Genomic DNA, 17,364 nt, shown 5'->3' with positions numbered 1-17,364 from the left:
CAAGTTTTTATAATGGGTAAAATCCAAAAATTCTACTCTGTCCTCACATCCTTCTTCAATAGGCTGACACAATTTTGTATGGATGACACCCTGTCTTTTAAATATGCTTCACCTCAAGAGCTCAGAGTCCATTTTAAAGGGCCTGTGAAGCAAGCTGGGGTGGTGGAGGGTGACAAGGTGTACTTTCCATGGCACTGCTCATTAAGTCAGCCCTGGCATCATTAGGAGAAATGAACTTCAAGCCAATCTCGGAACTGCTGGTTTCACAGTTGTACAAGCTTGATGCTTCTGGCTCCAGTGAGATCTGGGATTAGATGTAGTTTTGGCTTAACTTTCCTTTATCTCATTAAATAAAACAGCTTACGTAAATCACTTAAGGAGTTATTGGAACATGTTAATTTTTATTGCTAATCCATGTTTTCTGCCCATTCTTAACCACCTTTCCTTCCACCACAGCTCTCTACGCTGGGTCCCACATGCAGCTGTCACTCAGCGAAGGTGAGTAAACCGACTTTAGTCGGTTTAGACAGACTTTAGTCTCTGTCTCTGACATGCACAGTTATGGGGGCCACTCGTATCCACCCCTTCTGCTGAGAACAGAACAAACAGCTTAGGCTACAAGGTTTGGATAGCTGGGGAAAGCTGCTTAGTAAAGCGGGTTAGCCAGATTCTTAAAACTCGGGATGTCAGCGGCAGTTCTATCTGGAGGGAGGCAGAGTGGATGTTCTGTCAAATCTGTCTCACATCTATGGGAATCCTGCTCTTTTTACAGTCTTTTGGCACAGAATGCTGTGCTATCTCCCTGGAGATCATTCCTGCAGAAGCAATAGGAAGATAAAGCAAAAGCAAACCAGCGCTCAAAGTTGATTATCTTCCATCCTAAGGAGCTTGGTGTATAGTTGTTAAGGCATCAGCTGGGAATCCTGCTCCAGGACACAGTACAGGGAAGCAGAGGGGGTCAACCAAGTGGAACTAAAGAGGACAAGACGGGAAGGACATTTTTTATTTTCCCAGATCTTCAGGCAACCTCGCTAAGCTGGAGGTCGCATGCAGCTGAGTATGAAACCAAGAAAAATATGAGGCTTAAAAAATATGGTGCATTATATTTCTTCAATCTCTCACAGGCCAGGAGCCCAAGGCCAGTCCGGCACGAAGCTGAGCAGACTTCCCGGCCTCAGCAATCACACGATCTTCACAGTCTTGAGCATCTCTGACAGTATGTAGGTGTCATCCCACCCCCTCCCAGGCTTCCGCAGGGTCTGCTCCAAGGCCTGGGCCATTTCCAAGAGCTCTGGCGTGGAAAGTTTCTGCTCCGGGTGCAGCTGACAGAACAGGATCTCGTTTACTTCACCTTCAATTCGCCGGACATACAGGAGAGGGAACACGGCCTTGAGCCCGGTCAGCACTGAGTCCTTCAGCCCCAAGTCTCGGCACACAAGGTTGAGGATAAAGACACCTAGAGTGTGGCAAGGAAAGAGTCACATCCTGCAGATCAGGGGACACGTCGGAGACAAGGTTCCGCGCTTAGAAATATACCAATTCCTGCCCCAGGGACACTGGTGGGCTAAGAAAACACAAGTGCTTTGAGTTTGCACAGAACACACCACACAAAAAGAGAGAAGAGCGTGGGGAATATGTGAACTATGAGAAAACTTCAAGTTAATTTTTTCCTCTTCCATGCTGCTAACAAATTATTTTATCATTCTCTACACCTCAGTTTACCAAAGAATTGCTCTGAGAAAGAATTAATATCCCCAAGGGGGAAAAAACAAACACACACAGGGATGTTACGTTCTTGGCATGTACCTTATGGAGTACATAATGAGAGGGCCAATCAGAGGGCCAATGTTACCTGACTTGTGACAATTAAGGTTCTGAATATCTCTGTTCACCCAAGTACCTGACACCAAAAAAAAAAAAAAAAAAAAAAATCTTGGAGGCTGTCAACATATGGATGAAGAGCTCCAGTGTCCAAGTCGCAAGGACTTGGGCTGAAGCTCCAGCTGTCACTGTGTCACCCTGGCAAAGTCTCTTTACTTCAGTTTCCTCATTTGAAAATGGGCTGCTATGAAGAGGAAATACCATTCTGCCTAGTCCAGGGCATGTGGAAAGAAATCAAATGGTAGCTAACGTGACCAAGCTGGTGGAAATGTGAATTGCTACGTTCACTTTGTAAAACTGTGTGGCAGCACCTAGAAAACTCGAGCATACACGTGATCTGTGTTCTAGCAATCACAAGCCTTCATATATGTCCAACAGACCTGCAAATCTATTTCATCAAAAGGCATCTACTGGAACGTTATGGTCAGTACTACTTATAAAAGTCCCTCATAATCCAATACCACCAGGAGAATGGAGACACGAATGTGGTACAGTCACACAACGACACTACACAGCAATAAAAAGGAACAATATAAACACAACACCATAGATGAATCTCACAAACATCATATTGAGTGAAAGAAAACAAACACTTAAAGACCACATTCCATAAGATTCCATTTATATAAACAACAAAAATGGGCAAAACTAAGGTGTGCTAACTTAAGTTAGGATAGTCACTATCCTTGAGAGGAGAATGAGTTACTGGAAGGAAGTAAGAGGTAGACTTTCTGGGGTGCTGGAAATGTTCTGTGTTTGATGAGAATAAATAAGAGTGTTCAATTTGGGGCAACTCACTGAGCCACACACTTCTGACATGAGCATTTTTCATTTGAAAAGAAAAACAAATTTAAAGGACCCACCCCTCCTCCCTCCCCAACCTTTGTCTTCCTACCTTCAGGAGTCAAGATGCTTTTGACCTTCTGCAGGAAAGGCTGGTCCACAAAAGCCGGCGGCGGACAACTCATCCCCAGTGTTGGGTCCTTACTGTCTACGTCAAACATGATGACGCTGTAGTGGGGCCGCACTGGGAAAGAGAAGCAAACAAGGCTCTGCCTGACACCACTTACACGCTTACACCGCATCTCCCCTGTGACCTGTGGGGGCCGCAAGCGGCTCAGTTAGGATGACGTGGAAGCTGTGGTTCACCTGTAAGGGCACTGATGTCACTGTCAGGGGAGTCCTTGTCAGTCAGGGTTCTCCTGTGAGCACCCCACCTGAGAGACAGGGCATTCATCTCATCTTCTTCCACATTTGAAAGCACTTTCCAGGGGCTCCTGGATGGCTCAGTTAAGCATCTGACTTCGGCTCAGGTCATGATCTCATCATGGTTTGTGGGTTCAAGCCCTGCGTCTTGGAGCCTGCTTCAGATTCTGTGTCTCCCTCTCTCTCTGTCCCTCCCCTGCTCGCACCCTGTCTCTCTTTCTCTCTCTCTCTCTCTCAAAAATAAACAAACATTAAAAAAGAGGCACTTTCAAAAGACTTCCAAACACATTAATGGTGTCCTCTAGCTTGATTACTACTTGATGAAGGGTCCATTTGTACCAGTATTTTGACATAGCAGAACATTAGAGACTGGGAATGTTCTAAACACTTAGAAACTTGGGCTCCGTTCCTAATAAACTGAGTCAAAAACACTGGACAGGGAAGGAACAGATGAGGAGGGGAGATGGGAAGCTTCTGGTATTTTTCTTAAATTGCCAGGTAATTCTAAATACAGGCAGAGTTGAGAACCATTGATCTAGGCAAAGCAGCTGCCTAAGCCTTTAGGGACTGACCCAGCAAATGTCTGCAGGACAAAAACGTTCTCAAATTAAAGTTGGTATATCTTTTCTAGTTAATTAAACAACAGCTGACTCAGGAAAGATAGATTTGCTAAATGGGTGAGAAAGACCTGATTATGAACCAGATGCACTCCTTTGTATGATGGGAATGTCTTTTACAAGGGGTAAGTCTGCAATGCTACTGACTTTTAGCAAACTTTGAGACTATGATAATGATTATTCATTAATTAATAAATCTTGACTTAGGACTCCTGCAAGCCTGTTAGTATCCACAGCACAGATCTCATTTTGGTTTCTTAGCAGAACATGTTGGCTCATCAAAGTCCAAGGACACCACTGCCCCCATTTGTAGCACTGAGCCCTCCAACAATCTGGAAGGTGGCTGTTAGACATGATCGCCAGGCTGTTCAACACTGACCAACAGGCAGTCACAATGGCAACACATCACGCACGAAGTGCCTGCCAGGAGCCTAGCACGGTTTTAAGTGTTTCCCATGTATTGGCTAGGTTGGGCCTGGGCCCCCACACTGGCCCCAGACTCAGACAGGTAACCTGTGAAACTCTGATATAGTTCAGTTCAGTTTGCAATGACCGTGAACACACCATCTGTCCACCCAGCACCAAAGGACTCACCCCCGGCATCCTGATTTGCCACACCCTCCTAGGAGCTACTCTAATCCAGTGAGAGCCAGAGTATCAGGTATGGAATGGGCAGACCAGGAAGGGTGGGTGGCCTAAGCTCCCCAGGTTCCCTTAAGCCTGGACCAGCCTGACTGACTTCTCCCTGAGGGACACACACTCCGGAAAGCACCAGTCACGGGAGCCTACGTGTAAAGTGGCAGAAGGACCGGAGGAGCGACTGCAGAACATTAACGTGCCTTTTGTCCTCCGTCTGGGATACGAATCATTAGAGCAAAATGGAGCCTTCACTCCATCAGAATCCCCGCCGAGTGACATCTATATCAGGGTTTCACATCCTCAGCACGACTGCCATCTGGGGCCAGACGATTCTTTGTCATGGGTGGCCGTCCCAGGCGCTGTAGGATGTTTACCAGCATCTTCAGGCTCTACTCACGCGCTGCCCGGAGCAGCCCTACCCGGTGGTTACAACCACCAAACACCCGTCTGCAGCCACTGCCCAGCACCCCGCAGGTTTAGTCACCGGGCTACATGAACACTATCTCTGGCTTCACCTGCAGCTGAAAGATTTACAAAACACCTCGACACACACCCCAAATCCTTTTCCCCTTCTGCTCACCTGACTACAGACGTTAGGTTACATGGGAAGGTAAGGAAGTGGCAAGGACACAGGGTCAGAAGAGAATCAGGAGAGAAGCCCACTGATCTGTTAGCGCCACAAGGGCAGAAACGGTGTGGGGTTTTTCATTGTTGTTGTTTTTATTATTTATTTATTTATTTATTTGGGCGAGAGAGAGAGAGAGAGAGAGAGAGACTGGGAGGGAGAGAGGGAGATAGAGAATCTTAAGTAAGCTCCACGCCTGGCGTAGAGCTCAATGTTGGGCTCGATCTCACAACCATGACATCATGACCTGAGCCGAAATCAAGAGTCAGACGCTTAACCAACTGAGCCACCCAGGCGCCCCAGAAGTGAGTTCTTCTAGCACAGTATTGAGCATATGGCTAGCACTCTATATTTACTGAATCAATATGTCAACCAATGAATGAAGAAATGAACAGGTGAAAGACTGGGACGATCCTAACGCTGCTCTCTTACAGAGGAATTCTAGAAGCCCTGCAGATCTGCCAAGCTTGGATTACTCTTCCCTCAACATCCCTCCGAATTCTTCAATTGCAGTACCTTCTCTTCCTGCCAGGCTGGTAATATAGTCCAGGCCATCTGCAATGTGGACCTTCATCCGGTCGCTCTGGGAGAAGCCAAACCACTGGGTGGCCACTTCCAACATGGAGGGGTCGATCTCCACAGCATCAATGCAGGACTTCGGGAAATGATCGTGGACAAACAGGGGGAGGCTGCCCCCGCCCAGGCCTACCACCAACAATGCCAGTGGGGTCTCTGCAATAAAGGAAGAAAGCATCATTTTACTATCTTCTCATGAACAGTTTTGTACCAGCCTCGGGGAGAGTAAAGAGGGCAGGGGGAGTCAGATCACTGGCTCTGCCCAGAGGATACAAGATTTAAAGGCCTAGCTTCTCCGTCTCATCCCAAAAACGCAGGAGCCAATCTGACATCTACATCTGAAAACTCAACCCTGGCCTCACAATCCTTCCTTTACTAGATCCAGAAGAGGAACCGGTACATGGTTCTTTGGGGACCCTTCAAGTCCCAAGGCACTCAGCTGACATCATACCAAGAGTCCCCACCATGAGCATTAGACTCCCCCTAGGAATTGAGAGGGACAACAGCCAACATCTTGCTCATGATCACAAGGCAGTGTAGATGCAATGCCCTCTGCCCAGCTTTCAACTCAAAGGCCACAACTGCCCTCTCAGACACATCAACCAAGTGAGGGCAATAAATCCAAGTTCCAGAAATCACAGGAAAACAAAGGCCCACATCCTAGTCCTAGGTACAGAGAAACCACAGAAAACACAGGGGGATAGAAGTAGACAAGAAACAAGAAAGAATCACTAAAAGGAGACGTTAAACATAGATTAATGTCTGAGGATTAAACATAAGAACTTACACTCTAGGGACACACATCAACACCAAGACGGGCCAAAAGTACAGGGTGTTTCAATAAGATATACTCAGGACTCTGGGTGAAGACAGTGACAATCTAGACAGGAACATGAACATTTTTGCTACTGTGGTCAGATCCAAACCTGTTATTAGTAATACAGCTATTACTGTACTACCAACAACATGGCTTTTTAAGTAAAAATTTAAGAAAGAACTGGGGCGCCTGGGTGGCGCAGTCGGTTAAGCGTCCGACTTCAGCCAGGTCACGATCTCGTGGTCCGTGAGTTCGAGCCCCACGTCGGGCTCTGGGCTGATGGCTCAGAGCCTGGAGCCTGTTTCCGATTCTGTGTCTCCCTCTCTCTCTGCCCCTCCCCCGTTCATGCTCTGTCTCTCTCTGTCCCAAAAATAAATAAACGTTGAGAAAAAAAAAATTAAAAAGAAAAAAAAAAAGAAAGAACTGCATCTGGTGCTCAAATGATGCATTACTGATAACCCAGAAATTCTCCTAAAGTACAAAGACCATTTCTGGAGTCATGATTTTTAAATTTTTTTTTTTTTCAACGTTTATTTATTTTTGGGACAGAGAGAGACAGAGCATGAACGGGGGAGGGGCAGAGAGAGAGGGAGACACAGAATCGGAAAGAGGCTCCAGGCTCTGAGCCATCAGCCCAGAGCCCAACGTGGGGCTCGAACTCCCGGACCGCAAGATCGTGACCTGGCTGAAGTCGGACGCTTAACCGACTGCGCCACCCAGGCGCCCCTGGAGTCATGATTTTTAAATGTTCCACTTGTTGGAAAAAAAAAAAAAAAAAAAATTTAAAAAAATTTAAAAATAAAAAAAAATAAATGCTCCACTGGTTATAGGAGTAGATACATATGCAAGCACTCAGCAAACTGAAATACTTATAATGTGTACTTTATGTATCTCCCCAAACATATGTTATACCTTAATATTTTAAATAAATGAACAAAATAGAATTCTAATAGAATTCTAATAGAATTTAGACATCAACACATGCAGCCATTTCAAGATTACAATTTGAGTTTGAGGGAAAAGTGACTGATAAACTTAGAAGATGGTCAGGAAGAAGAAAGATATAAATACATGTGCATTTGTTGGTCTGCAATGGCTGCTGTCAGACTGGTCTGTAAGCTTACTTGCCCTGACTGTGGGAGACAGTGCACCCCGCTTACCTAGGAGCAGCTCCGGGCTTCTCAGCAGGGCAAGGCCAGCAATCATTGCTTTGTGGTGTTCACAGCACAAGTAACTCTTGTCAATGGACTGCCCCGGGGCTGCAGGCAGGTCCTCCGGAGTGTCAGCAGGCCGCTGCTTCTTCCTGTCCTTTTTCCGTTTCTTCTGGGCTAAATGAGAGATAGAGATAATGAGGTACTATGCTTAGCACCCCAGTCCGGGGAAAGCAAGACTTACCAGCAGCATTGTGCTGTAGCTAGCTTGATCCAACTCAAGAACCCAACTGCTAAATATACACAAATTTTGTGACATGGTTGACATGTTGGTAGTTTGAAATCTGCCTGTGGTGGCCTTTATTACGCCACAGAAATTGGCAAACAGTATACATCAGGGCTTTTTGCCCCCAAAATACAATTGTTAAACATTTAACACATACCATTGGATACCAGAGACTCAAAAAAGGAAAAATGGCAAAAACACACCCAAAAACCTGGGAAAACTAAACTGAGGAGTCCTAGCCCCTTTGCCCTGAGAAATATAAGGCCACTAACAGGGTAAGTCTATTCACAAATCCTTTTAGAGAAGGACTTAAAATTACTAATTACCTCCTCTATGACTATGCTACAACTTCTAATTATTTAACTCTTACAACGACCTTATAATTCCCATATTAGGCAGATGGAAAAACTGAGGATCTGAAGAGTTAATAATTAGTCCCAGTATCAGGAGGTGCAGACAGAATGTGAACCTGGGACTGCCTGTCTCCAACGCCTATCATCCCTCCACTGTACCATACAGACAGTAATACACACTGCCCTGCTAGACGAGGAAATCACAAGTGCTCACCAAAGGGAAGAAATCCTATAAAGGCCCCACTCCTTCCCTCTGGTATATAGTAAACAGATGCTCATTTTTCACTGTATACATTGATTTTCAAACGGTTACACTGAGCAGTATTGCTTTTATAATACAAACATGCACAACTGGTGAAATAGCAGGTGAAACAAACTCTTATTTTCCCCACCACTGGGAGTTTCTGAGTGGCATCTGGGAGACTGCTTACAAGGGATCCTAAAGGACCTGGCCTGGATCTTCACAGTCCAATATTGTAGCCACTAGCCACCTGTGGCCATTGAATTGTAAATGTAACTTAATTACAATTAAATAAATTAAAGATTCATTCCTTAGTTATCCCAGCCACATTACACATGCTCAGCAGCCACATATGGTTAACGGTTACCATTTGGGCAGCTAAGTGGATATTAAACCCTCCCTCCATTTCAGAAAGTTCTACTGAATAGCACTGGACTAGATGACCTCTAAGTACCCACCAACTCTAATGCCCTCTCTAAAACATGCTAGGGGGTGGTGCTGTGAAGGAGGGCAGGGTTCACCTGTACCCTCCATGCTTGTGGCTCTCCTCACAGAGCCTTACTGAATGAATATACAGATGCATAAGGAGCATTGTGCGAAACAGATGGCCTCTACGCTGAAGGCATTAAAGTGACAATCACATTTATTTGGTAAGCTACCACCCCAGCTCCTTATCATTTCAGAGTCTTTGCTCAGGAACAAAACACACCTCTGTTCTGTTTATTGTCACTTAGACTGAGTCCAGATGGTAACAGGACAACTCGAAGAGCCATGTGCCTCTGATCACACGTACCCAGGTCTGTCCTACAACTCGGCCAAGCTCCCAACACTTTCTGACCACCCCAAGTGGAGAGTCCATGCCATGACAGCTTGGGTCATGTGTGATGACACCTCACCTCTGTGGGACACATCCTTCAGCAACCTAGCTTCTGACTGCACCACATTCCTGTTGCTGAGGAAGATCAGCCGCCGGAAGTAGCGTTTGTCATCCCCCTGCACATCCTCGACGACATAGTTGCCACTCAAGGGACTGCAGGCTTGGTGCTGAATGGTCCGGACCCCAATGTCCCCACCCACAGACAGAAAGGGCACCTGAAGATGTAACAGAGATGCGGTCAAACACCAGCTCAATCAAGAAACAGGAGAAATTTTAATCCTGTCATGGAATCCCCTATCAAGCTTCTGGGCAGCAAGAACCTAAAGATTTGCCTTTCTATTAAAGAACTTTTCTACAGCTTTTCGATAGATCACAAAAGTCTTAATTCACTTTTTTGAAAACCAGTTGAACACATAAAGATCCCTGAAACCATTAGTGAAATCCAATTGGTTCTCCCTAAGAAGACAATGAGTTTCTCAGGGCACCTGGGTGGCTCAGACGGTTAGGCATCCAATTCTTGATCTCGGCTTAAGTCATGATCTCACGGTTCGTGGGATCAAGCCCCATGTCAAGCTCCACACTAACGGCACAGAGTCTGCTTGGAATGCTCTCTCTCTCTCTGCCCACCCCCTGCCCATGCTCGCTCACTCTCTCTCTCACTCTCCCTCAAAAATAAATAAATATACTTTAAAAAATTTTTAAAAGAAAAAGAAAAACATGAGTTTTTCAATAGGAATCCTTAAAAGGGCTTTCCATAAATGCTAGAGGGAATGCACAGCAGGGGGCTAACTATGAAAGAAAGAATCAGAACAGGGATAAAGATAGCAAATCCACAGGGAAAGCAACCATTCCAAGTTTGAATAAATTTCTCCCTTCCCTCAATTATTCACATCTTTTCCCCCATTTTTCTAAACAGGAGAAAAAAATTAAGAGAAAACTATATTTTCCCACTAGGCTTTTCCATAACCTTTCCAAATCTTTACATCTATTTCTTTTTAATTTTTTAAAAGTTTTTATTTATTTTGAGAGAAAGACACAGCACAAGTTGGGGAGAGGCAGAGATTGATGTGGAGAGGGAGAGAGGGAGAGAGGGAGAGAGGGAGAGGGAATCCCAAGCAGGCTCCGCACCATCAGCACAGAACCCATGCGGGCTCAAACTCACAAACCATGAGATCATGACCTGAGTCAATATCCAGAGTCATGCTTAACCAACTGACCCACCCAAGTGCCCCTACAACTATTTCTTTTTAAAGATTTCCAAGAGAATCCCAGGGACTGCTGACTCTGCAGAGATGCAGGCCCTGGAGAGAAGGTCACAAATGAACCTCCCTACAGGATCTATATCTCTGATGGACCAATAGCAAAGTCTGCCAGGAAGAATCAAACACACATTCATCTGTAAACACAAGTCAGCCTAATGAGCAGAAACACAGGTGAGAACCAGGGGTCTAGGTTCATCTTTTCAGATCTGTCACTACTGCAAAGAGCCTCCAGGCACCTTGGCTTTCCTGTCAAAGATAAATTCCTCACTATAAAGTACCTGCAATAAAGTCACCTTTTCGCTACCCTGAGCAGGATGGAACAAGACAGTGTCAATGGACAATACCACATCATTCTTCTGGCAAAAACCTTCAGTTTCCTTACCAGCAATGTTAATATCCTGAAAACTAACCTAAGCTGTGTGGCTCTTTTCCATTCTCCAATCAGATAATGAGGATTCTAAGAAGGAAAATGGTCAAGGAAGGCCTGCACAAAGAGGGGAAAGAGAAACACAGTCTGTACAATCCACAGTAGAAAGAGCTGGAGCCTGCAAGGTGGACAGCATTTCCTCCGTGCCATCTATGAGGAGTCTCGAGGCCCCACACACACAGATGCTACCCTGGGTCTCAATGGTCTCAAGAAAAGCCACCGCTCACCTTCCTCTCACTGCCCGGGGCAAGAGAACATAAGCTCTGCCCACTTAGCTCGCAGCTGTTGACATGCCCTCCAGGAATAGACAGGGGCACAGACACTGGTCCTAGCTCCTTCCAAGACACCCTCCGCCTTCCTGGCTGCTAATACGACTTGTCTAGAGATCCATGGATGCTGCTGCCGAAGCTCTGTTACCTGCTGCTGGGTGGGCATCCCGGCAGGGGCCAGCTCCAGGACTCTGGCTGACAGCTCGGCCTGGATGCTGTCCATGCCTTCGTACTGCTGACCTCGGTGAAGGGCCACTGTGATCAGCCTCCTGAAGCCTGCGCTGGCTGCCAGCTGCTTCCGACCCTCCTCCATGCCAAAGAGCCACTCGGTCTCGCGACCCTGGGGGACTGGAAAGAGGCACCTGGTGACACGAAGTCCCGGGAAGAGTTGTTCAAGCCCCAGCCAATAGAAACTACAGGACAGAGAGTCAGGCCCTGCACAGGACAAGCAACCCTTCCAACTGTGACCCAGTGAGGGCTATCAATTCCCTAGTGCACAATGCCCAGAGCAAAGAAGCCATCAGACACATGGTAGGTCCCACATTACATGTATATAAGGGGAGAGAGGCAGGTACCTGGTGCAAAAAAAAAAAAAAAAAAAAAAAAAAAAAATAGCAATGATACTAACGCTTGTTACATGCCAGACATTATTTCAAGAAATTTACAAACAGAAACTAATTCATTACTCACAACAGTCTAAGATACAGGTAGTATTATTACTCCTAGTAATATTACAACTCCAAGGAAATTGAGACACAGAAGTTAAGCTATTTGCACAAGTTCACACAGCTACTAAATGGGGAAGCTGGGATTCAAACCCAGGCAGTCCACCCCGACCCTCCATGGCTGTATCCGCTGTACTATTATTTGTTTTCATTGGTGGACAGGTAGAATTATGGAATACTTGGGAAAATGGCTCAGTTGTCAGCAAATTACCAGCATGATGACTTCAAAATCTTGCATTTTGTCCACAATTTCCTACTTCTGAAGGCATTTCCTCATTCTCTCTTCTGATCATTACTGAGCCAATCTGATATCACTTAACACCCTTCAATAATGACACTGATGTTTATAAAGCACTTACCATGTGTAAGGCACCATTCTGAGAGAGTTTACACTTCTCAAAACTACACAACACAGTTGATCTTACTTTAGAGATGAGGAAACTGAGGCATAGAAAGGAAAGGAATGTCCAAAGTCACACCACCAGGAAGTGACCGAGCCAGAACTGAAACCCAAACAGTCACTTCTTTAGCTACTACTCTCCCTATATTCAACAGAGAAGCACAGAAACGTCCCCAGGTCACGCAGCTCACAGGCTCCAGAGCTGGGACTCTGTCGCTCCCATGACTCCATGTGACAAAGTAACTCCTATCTCTACAATATGAGACGTACCTATACTTATCTGTGTCACTCTCTGTCCTCCCTACCAAATCCATTCTCACACGTCATCAGGCCTTTCCAAAGGGAGATGTGAAGAAATAAGCCCCAAATCTAAGCAGGTAGCCGGATAGCTGCTGTGCCCCCTCCCTCACGCCCTGGCTGGTCTCACTTCTTAAAGTGCCACCCCCGGCAAGATAAAACCAGCCAAGCCATACCCACCACCAAAGCCCCAGCCCCTCAGAGCCAGCCCCTCCAGGGAAGAGAGGGCGCAATCCCAACTCACTGATGAAAATGGCAAAATGATTGTCCCGCGATGGTTTCACAGCGGGGCTGTCCACCACGTGGAGGGTGTAGCGTGGCTCCCCTGTGTCCCCATCGCACAAGTCCAGAGAGACACTCCCCAGCCCGGCCTTGCGGTACAGCTGGCCGCACAGCCAGGCATACTGCTGCCGCTCCCGCACCGCCTCGGCCAGCCGCTCGGCACTCTCCAGCCGCACAGGCTTGCCCTGCTCCTGAGCACAGAGCTCAAAGATCTGAAGGGCAGAGCCAGGGCCCGGCCTGAACTTGGTCATGATGAAGGCAAACACAGGCAAGGAGAACCGAGGCTCTGCTTCCAACACCTGGTCCTGGCTGCTGGCCACCTGGTGCACCCTCACCATCCACCCCTCCCGAGAGAAGTGACCCACTGCTTTCTTCAGGACGTGAGCCTGAGCCAGGGAGATGCAGAGGTAGCGACCGCCCACCTGCAGGACACGGCCAACCTCAGCCAGCATCCTGTCCACTTGTTGCAGGGTCTTCTCCTCCTCATCTGTCAGCACAGCGTCCAGGGTGCCCTTGTCCAACACCACCTGGAACGAAGCGTCGGCAAACTCCATCTGGGTCATGTCCATCTTCAAGAAGCTCATCTGGGGCCGGCGGCTGGCATTGCGTTCCTTCATCTGCTTGATGACCACCTCACTGATGTCAATGTTCACTATATCCTGATAGCCCACATCATACAGCTGTTCGCTTAGCTCTGAGTTACCGCACCCAATCACCAGCACCTGAGGGAAAAAGCCAACAAGACGAAAGTGATCAAGGCAACGGAATGACCTGCACGTACTTCCCGGGATCAAGTCTCGCCTTGGCTGGTGCAAGTTTTCAGAAGGTGCAGATGCTATGCACAGGACGGAGCACCGTTACAGAGGTTATTCTAGGCTCTATGTTGAAACACTAATGGTTAGAGAAACTCACAAGTGAAAACCACATTCAGCCACAGCAATGCAAGTTATGTATAAATAGACTTTCCATACTGCAAAAACAAACAAATCCTGCTTGTTCTTTTCTCTGAAGAAAGCATTTATTACTCAAGAACTGATAGGAAGTCACACAATAAAAATATAGTAGAGTTCAAATCTCCTGTTTTACTATTGAAAACTTAGTTGTGGCAAAATCCTATTCCACTCATGCCTTCAGGTCCACCTAAGGTATTCCGCTATTTTCCAAAGCTAAGCTTAAAAGACGGGTCGTTGCCTCCCTCTCTATGGAGCAATCGCCCACTCATCCTTCAAAACTCTGTCCCAATGTCACCATCTCTGGAAAAGTTTGGTGAGAAGTGCATACGCTGGGACTAGATGGGCCTGAGTTTAAACTCCCATGTGACCACACACTACATGTATGATCTTGGGCAAGAAACTGGATCTCAGAGCCTCAGTTTCCATCTCCTACATGAATGAACCTGACAGAGTTTATTATGAGAATTCAACTCCTGAACACACACACACACACACACACACACACACACACACACGCACGCAGCACCCAGCATGTCTGGCACATCCTCCACGAAGGTTAGTTTGCTCCCTTCCTTTTTTCCTACCTCCAGTACAATTCCATTTCTATCCACCCCGTTGCTGCATTTACTACTTGTCACTTCCGGAACGTGCCCAAGGTTTACGCCTTGCTGCTCTTGTTGCTTATGGAGCACAGTGCCTGAAATTCAGTGTGCCCACAACAACGATTTGGCTAACAGATTCCTGTGTCAGTAAAGCCACAAGTACTGTCTGCTCTACACGGATGGACGGTGGCAGAAAAGCACAGGGTCTCTCTAGGAGGCCATACCTAGGTTGCCCAACTAACGAAGTCACTGTCCCAATGAGGCTATTAGTTCAGCGGTGAGCTGGGCGCCGCATGTCTGTTATCCGAAAGCCTTTGCAAGAACATTTTTAAATTGCCTACTTTGGGCCGGAATGACGCGGAGAAGCCTCAAAACATGGGCCCAATTAGGGCCCTCACGCCTGTCTCTATCCACCAGGAGTAAAGTTATCATCTGCCACGTTCCCGAGCACACACTCAGGACCGCCAGGCCGCGCGTACCTTCTCCCTGGGTTTGATGTATTTGTGCAGCACGCCGCACAGTTCCAGGTAGGTTCCGTACCACTCGAAAGCTTTCTTTCCTCGCTGCTGAAAGAACTTCTCCCAATAGTCCACGGAGCCAAACTCCTTGGAGCTCTTAGGTAAGAGGTTCATATTCTCACTGTCCGACCAGGCTCGTCTCTCCTAGTCCCTGTGAGGTACCATCGGATGGGCTTCCACACACGCTGGTCCCGGCACCCTCGGTGGAATTCTTTCCACGACTAATAACCACATTGATTTCTCCCCCGCTCAAACCCCAAGGAGACGACGCTTACACGCCACCCGCACGCACGACACACTGAACCAAACCCACGCTCAGCCCTCCTGCCGGCTGCCAGCCCCAGCCCCAGCCCCAGCCCCACGTGCGGAGCCCCTCACACTTGCCCACAGATGGGCTTCAGAACTGGCAAGCACATCCGGGTGCGCAGCGTCGCGATTGGTCGGCCACCCGGGCCCTCCCAGCGTCTCATTGGTCACTGCTTTTGGTTCCTGGCACCTCATTGGTTGCGAGTTGCACGCCGCACGCCTGCGGCAGCGCCGCAGTCACCCAGCGTTTATCTACGCGCGGCAGCAGGGGGTGGGGCCGCGGGCGTGAGGCCGGGTGGAGGCGGTGTCGGGGCCTCGGCGGCGGGTTTGCGTCCGAGCGCCGCGTGGGGGCAGCCTTCCTGGGTCCCGGCTACTCCGCCGACTCTGAGAGCGCGCGCGTTCCGCACTGTGTGTTCGCCTTCTCTCCGAGCCGGCCCGGTGGCCACTTCTGATGTTGAAGGGCCGAGCCGCCTGACCGAGGGGACGCGAGGAAGAGGAGGCCCCGGAAAACAAAAACCCAAAGAGGAGGCCCCAGGAGCTTAGAGGGAGTGAGGGAAGGAAAGAGTAGACCCCGACCTTGACAAAAGAAAGTAGCCCCAGCCAGGTTACCTGCTGCATCTCCCGCCCCGCCCTCCCTTAGTTTAACCACTTTACTTGTGTCATTGAGGTTTAATTTGGAGAAAATTGGCACTTGGCGGTACTTTTTCTGCACCAAAATGCAGGATCCCAGTACTAATGTAATGACCTGAAAATTCAGAAGAGTAACAAGTATGTATTGAGAGGTGCCGGCTGACCCTGTACTCCCCCGAAAGCACGGTATGCAAAATGTAACCCTCCTTTTGAGAAACAGCCTTCTTAGGTTGTCATTCTGATGTCATCTATCAGTAGGTGCTACCGCCTACTTGGTGTGTTTAATGAATAAACTTTACTTTCAGATGCTCATCTTATTGTAATGCCCCAAGGATGTTCCCATAAGGGCACAGGTGCCAAATATGTGCCTTGCTGGGCTTTCCAAAACACTGTAAATTGCGGGGGGAATATACAGGCCAGGCAGGGCATAGGGCCATGGAATGAGCATCTAATAGTCTGGGCTTTACTGTCACAGGTAGCCAAGTACACTCTTGATCCTTAAAGTGGACTTAAACTTTGGTTTGAGAGAGTAGTTCTAAAACTTTGGCATGCATCAGAATCACCTGGAAGACATTAATTCACAGGTTGCTGAGTCCCAACCCCACGGTTTCTGAATCATCAGGTGTACTGAGGTCTAAGGATTTGCATTTCAATGATGTTGGTCCAAGACCACACTTTGAGAACTACTGTTTTAAATATAAATAAGAGAAAAGTCAAAATGAATTTAGTTCCCTCTCCACAACTTTAAAAGGTTAGTCTAAAAGCCCTCTACAAGGTGACATCAAAGAAAATCTATTTTCATGTAGCACTTGTTGAGTTCACTTTTAAGCCTAGCAAGAAAAGAAACGGAAGGAGCCTCTCAGGTGGCTTCAGCTACTCCATCATGCAGGGTTCTTAATGAGTGAGGTATGGGCTCTTTCAGAAAGGACTTAATTGGGGCGCCTGGGTGGCGCAGTCGGTTAAGTGACCGACATCAGCCAGGTCACGATCTCGCGGTCCGTGAGTTCGAGCCCCGCGTCAGGCTCTGGGCTGATGGCTCGGAGCCTGGAGCCTGTTTCCGATTCTGTGTCTCCCTCTCTCTCTGCCCCGCCCCCGTTCATGCTCTGTCTCTCTCTCTGTCCCAAAAATAAAAAGTTGAAAAAAAAATTAAAAAAAAAAGAAAGGACTTAATTGAGTGTTGAGGCTGCTGATTTGCTTCAAGTGCTACACAACACCAAAGGAAAAAACAGATAAACAAAAAACACAACTCTGCCCTCTCCCCTGAGAATTTACACAATTCATCAAACATTTAAATTGCCTAATATGAACCAATCTTTGTGATAAAGCTAAGGATGCAGTGGTAAGCAAAGCAGTCACGTGAAAGACACGCATCGAACAATGACAAAAACAAACTGTCGTGAGGGTGTGATGGATGCTGTGAAGGA

General features: G+C 47.4%; 1 protein-coding gene across 1 annotated transcript; it reads right to left on the bottom strand.

The window, feature by feature from the left end:
- Positions 1 to 1,083: 1,083 nt before the first annotated feature.
- On the bottom strand, positions 1,084 to 15,400 carry METTL13 (methyltransferase 13, eEF1A lysine and N-terminal methyltransferase). Its single transcript, XM_047841507.1, has 8 exons — positions 14,966 to 15,400; positions 12,894 to 13,653; positions 11,376 to 11,575; positions 9,289 to 9,484; positions 7,522 to 7,689; positions 5,485 to 5,700; positions 2,777 to 2,908; positions 1,084 to 1,456 (listed from the first exon to the last, which is right to left on the bottom strand). The coding sequence occupies exons 1-8, from the start codon at positions 15,116 to 15,118 to the stop codon at positions 1,182 to 1,184; spliced, it is 2,100 nt and encodes a 699-aa protein (XP_047697463.1). The 5' UTR covers positions 15,119 to 15,400; the 3' UTR covers positions 1,084 to 1,181.
- Positions 15,401 to 17,364: the final 1,964 nt, after the last annotated feature.

This window comes from Prionailurus viverrinus, chromosome F1 (assembly GCF_022837055.1).
Source record: "Prionailurus viverrinus isolate Anna chromosome F1, UM_Priviv_1.0, whole genome shotgun sequence".
Classification (NCBI taxonomy): domain Eukaryota; kingdom Metazoa; phylum Chordata; class Mammalia; order Carnivora; family Felidae; genus Prionailurus; species Prionailurus viverrinus.
This window is presented reverse-complemented; position numbering and strand designations above follow the sequence as displayed.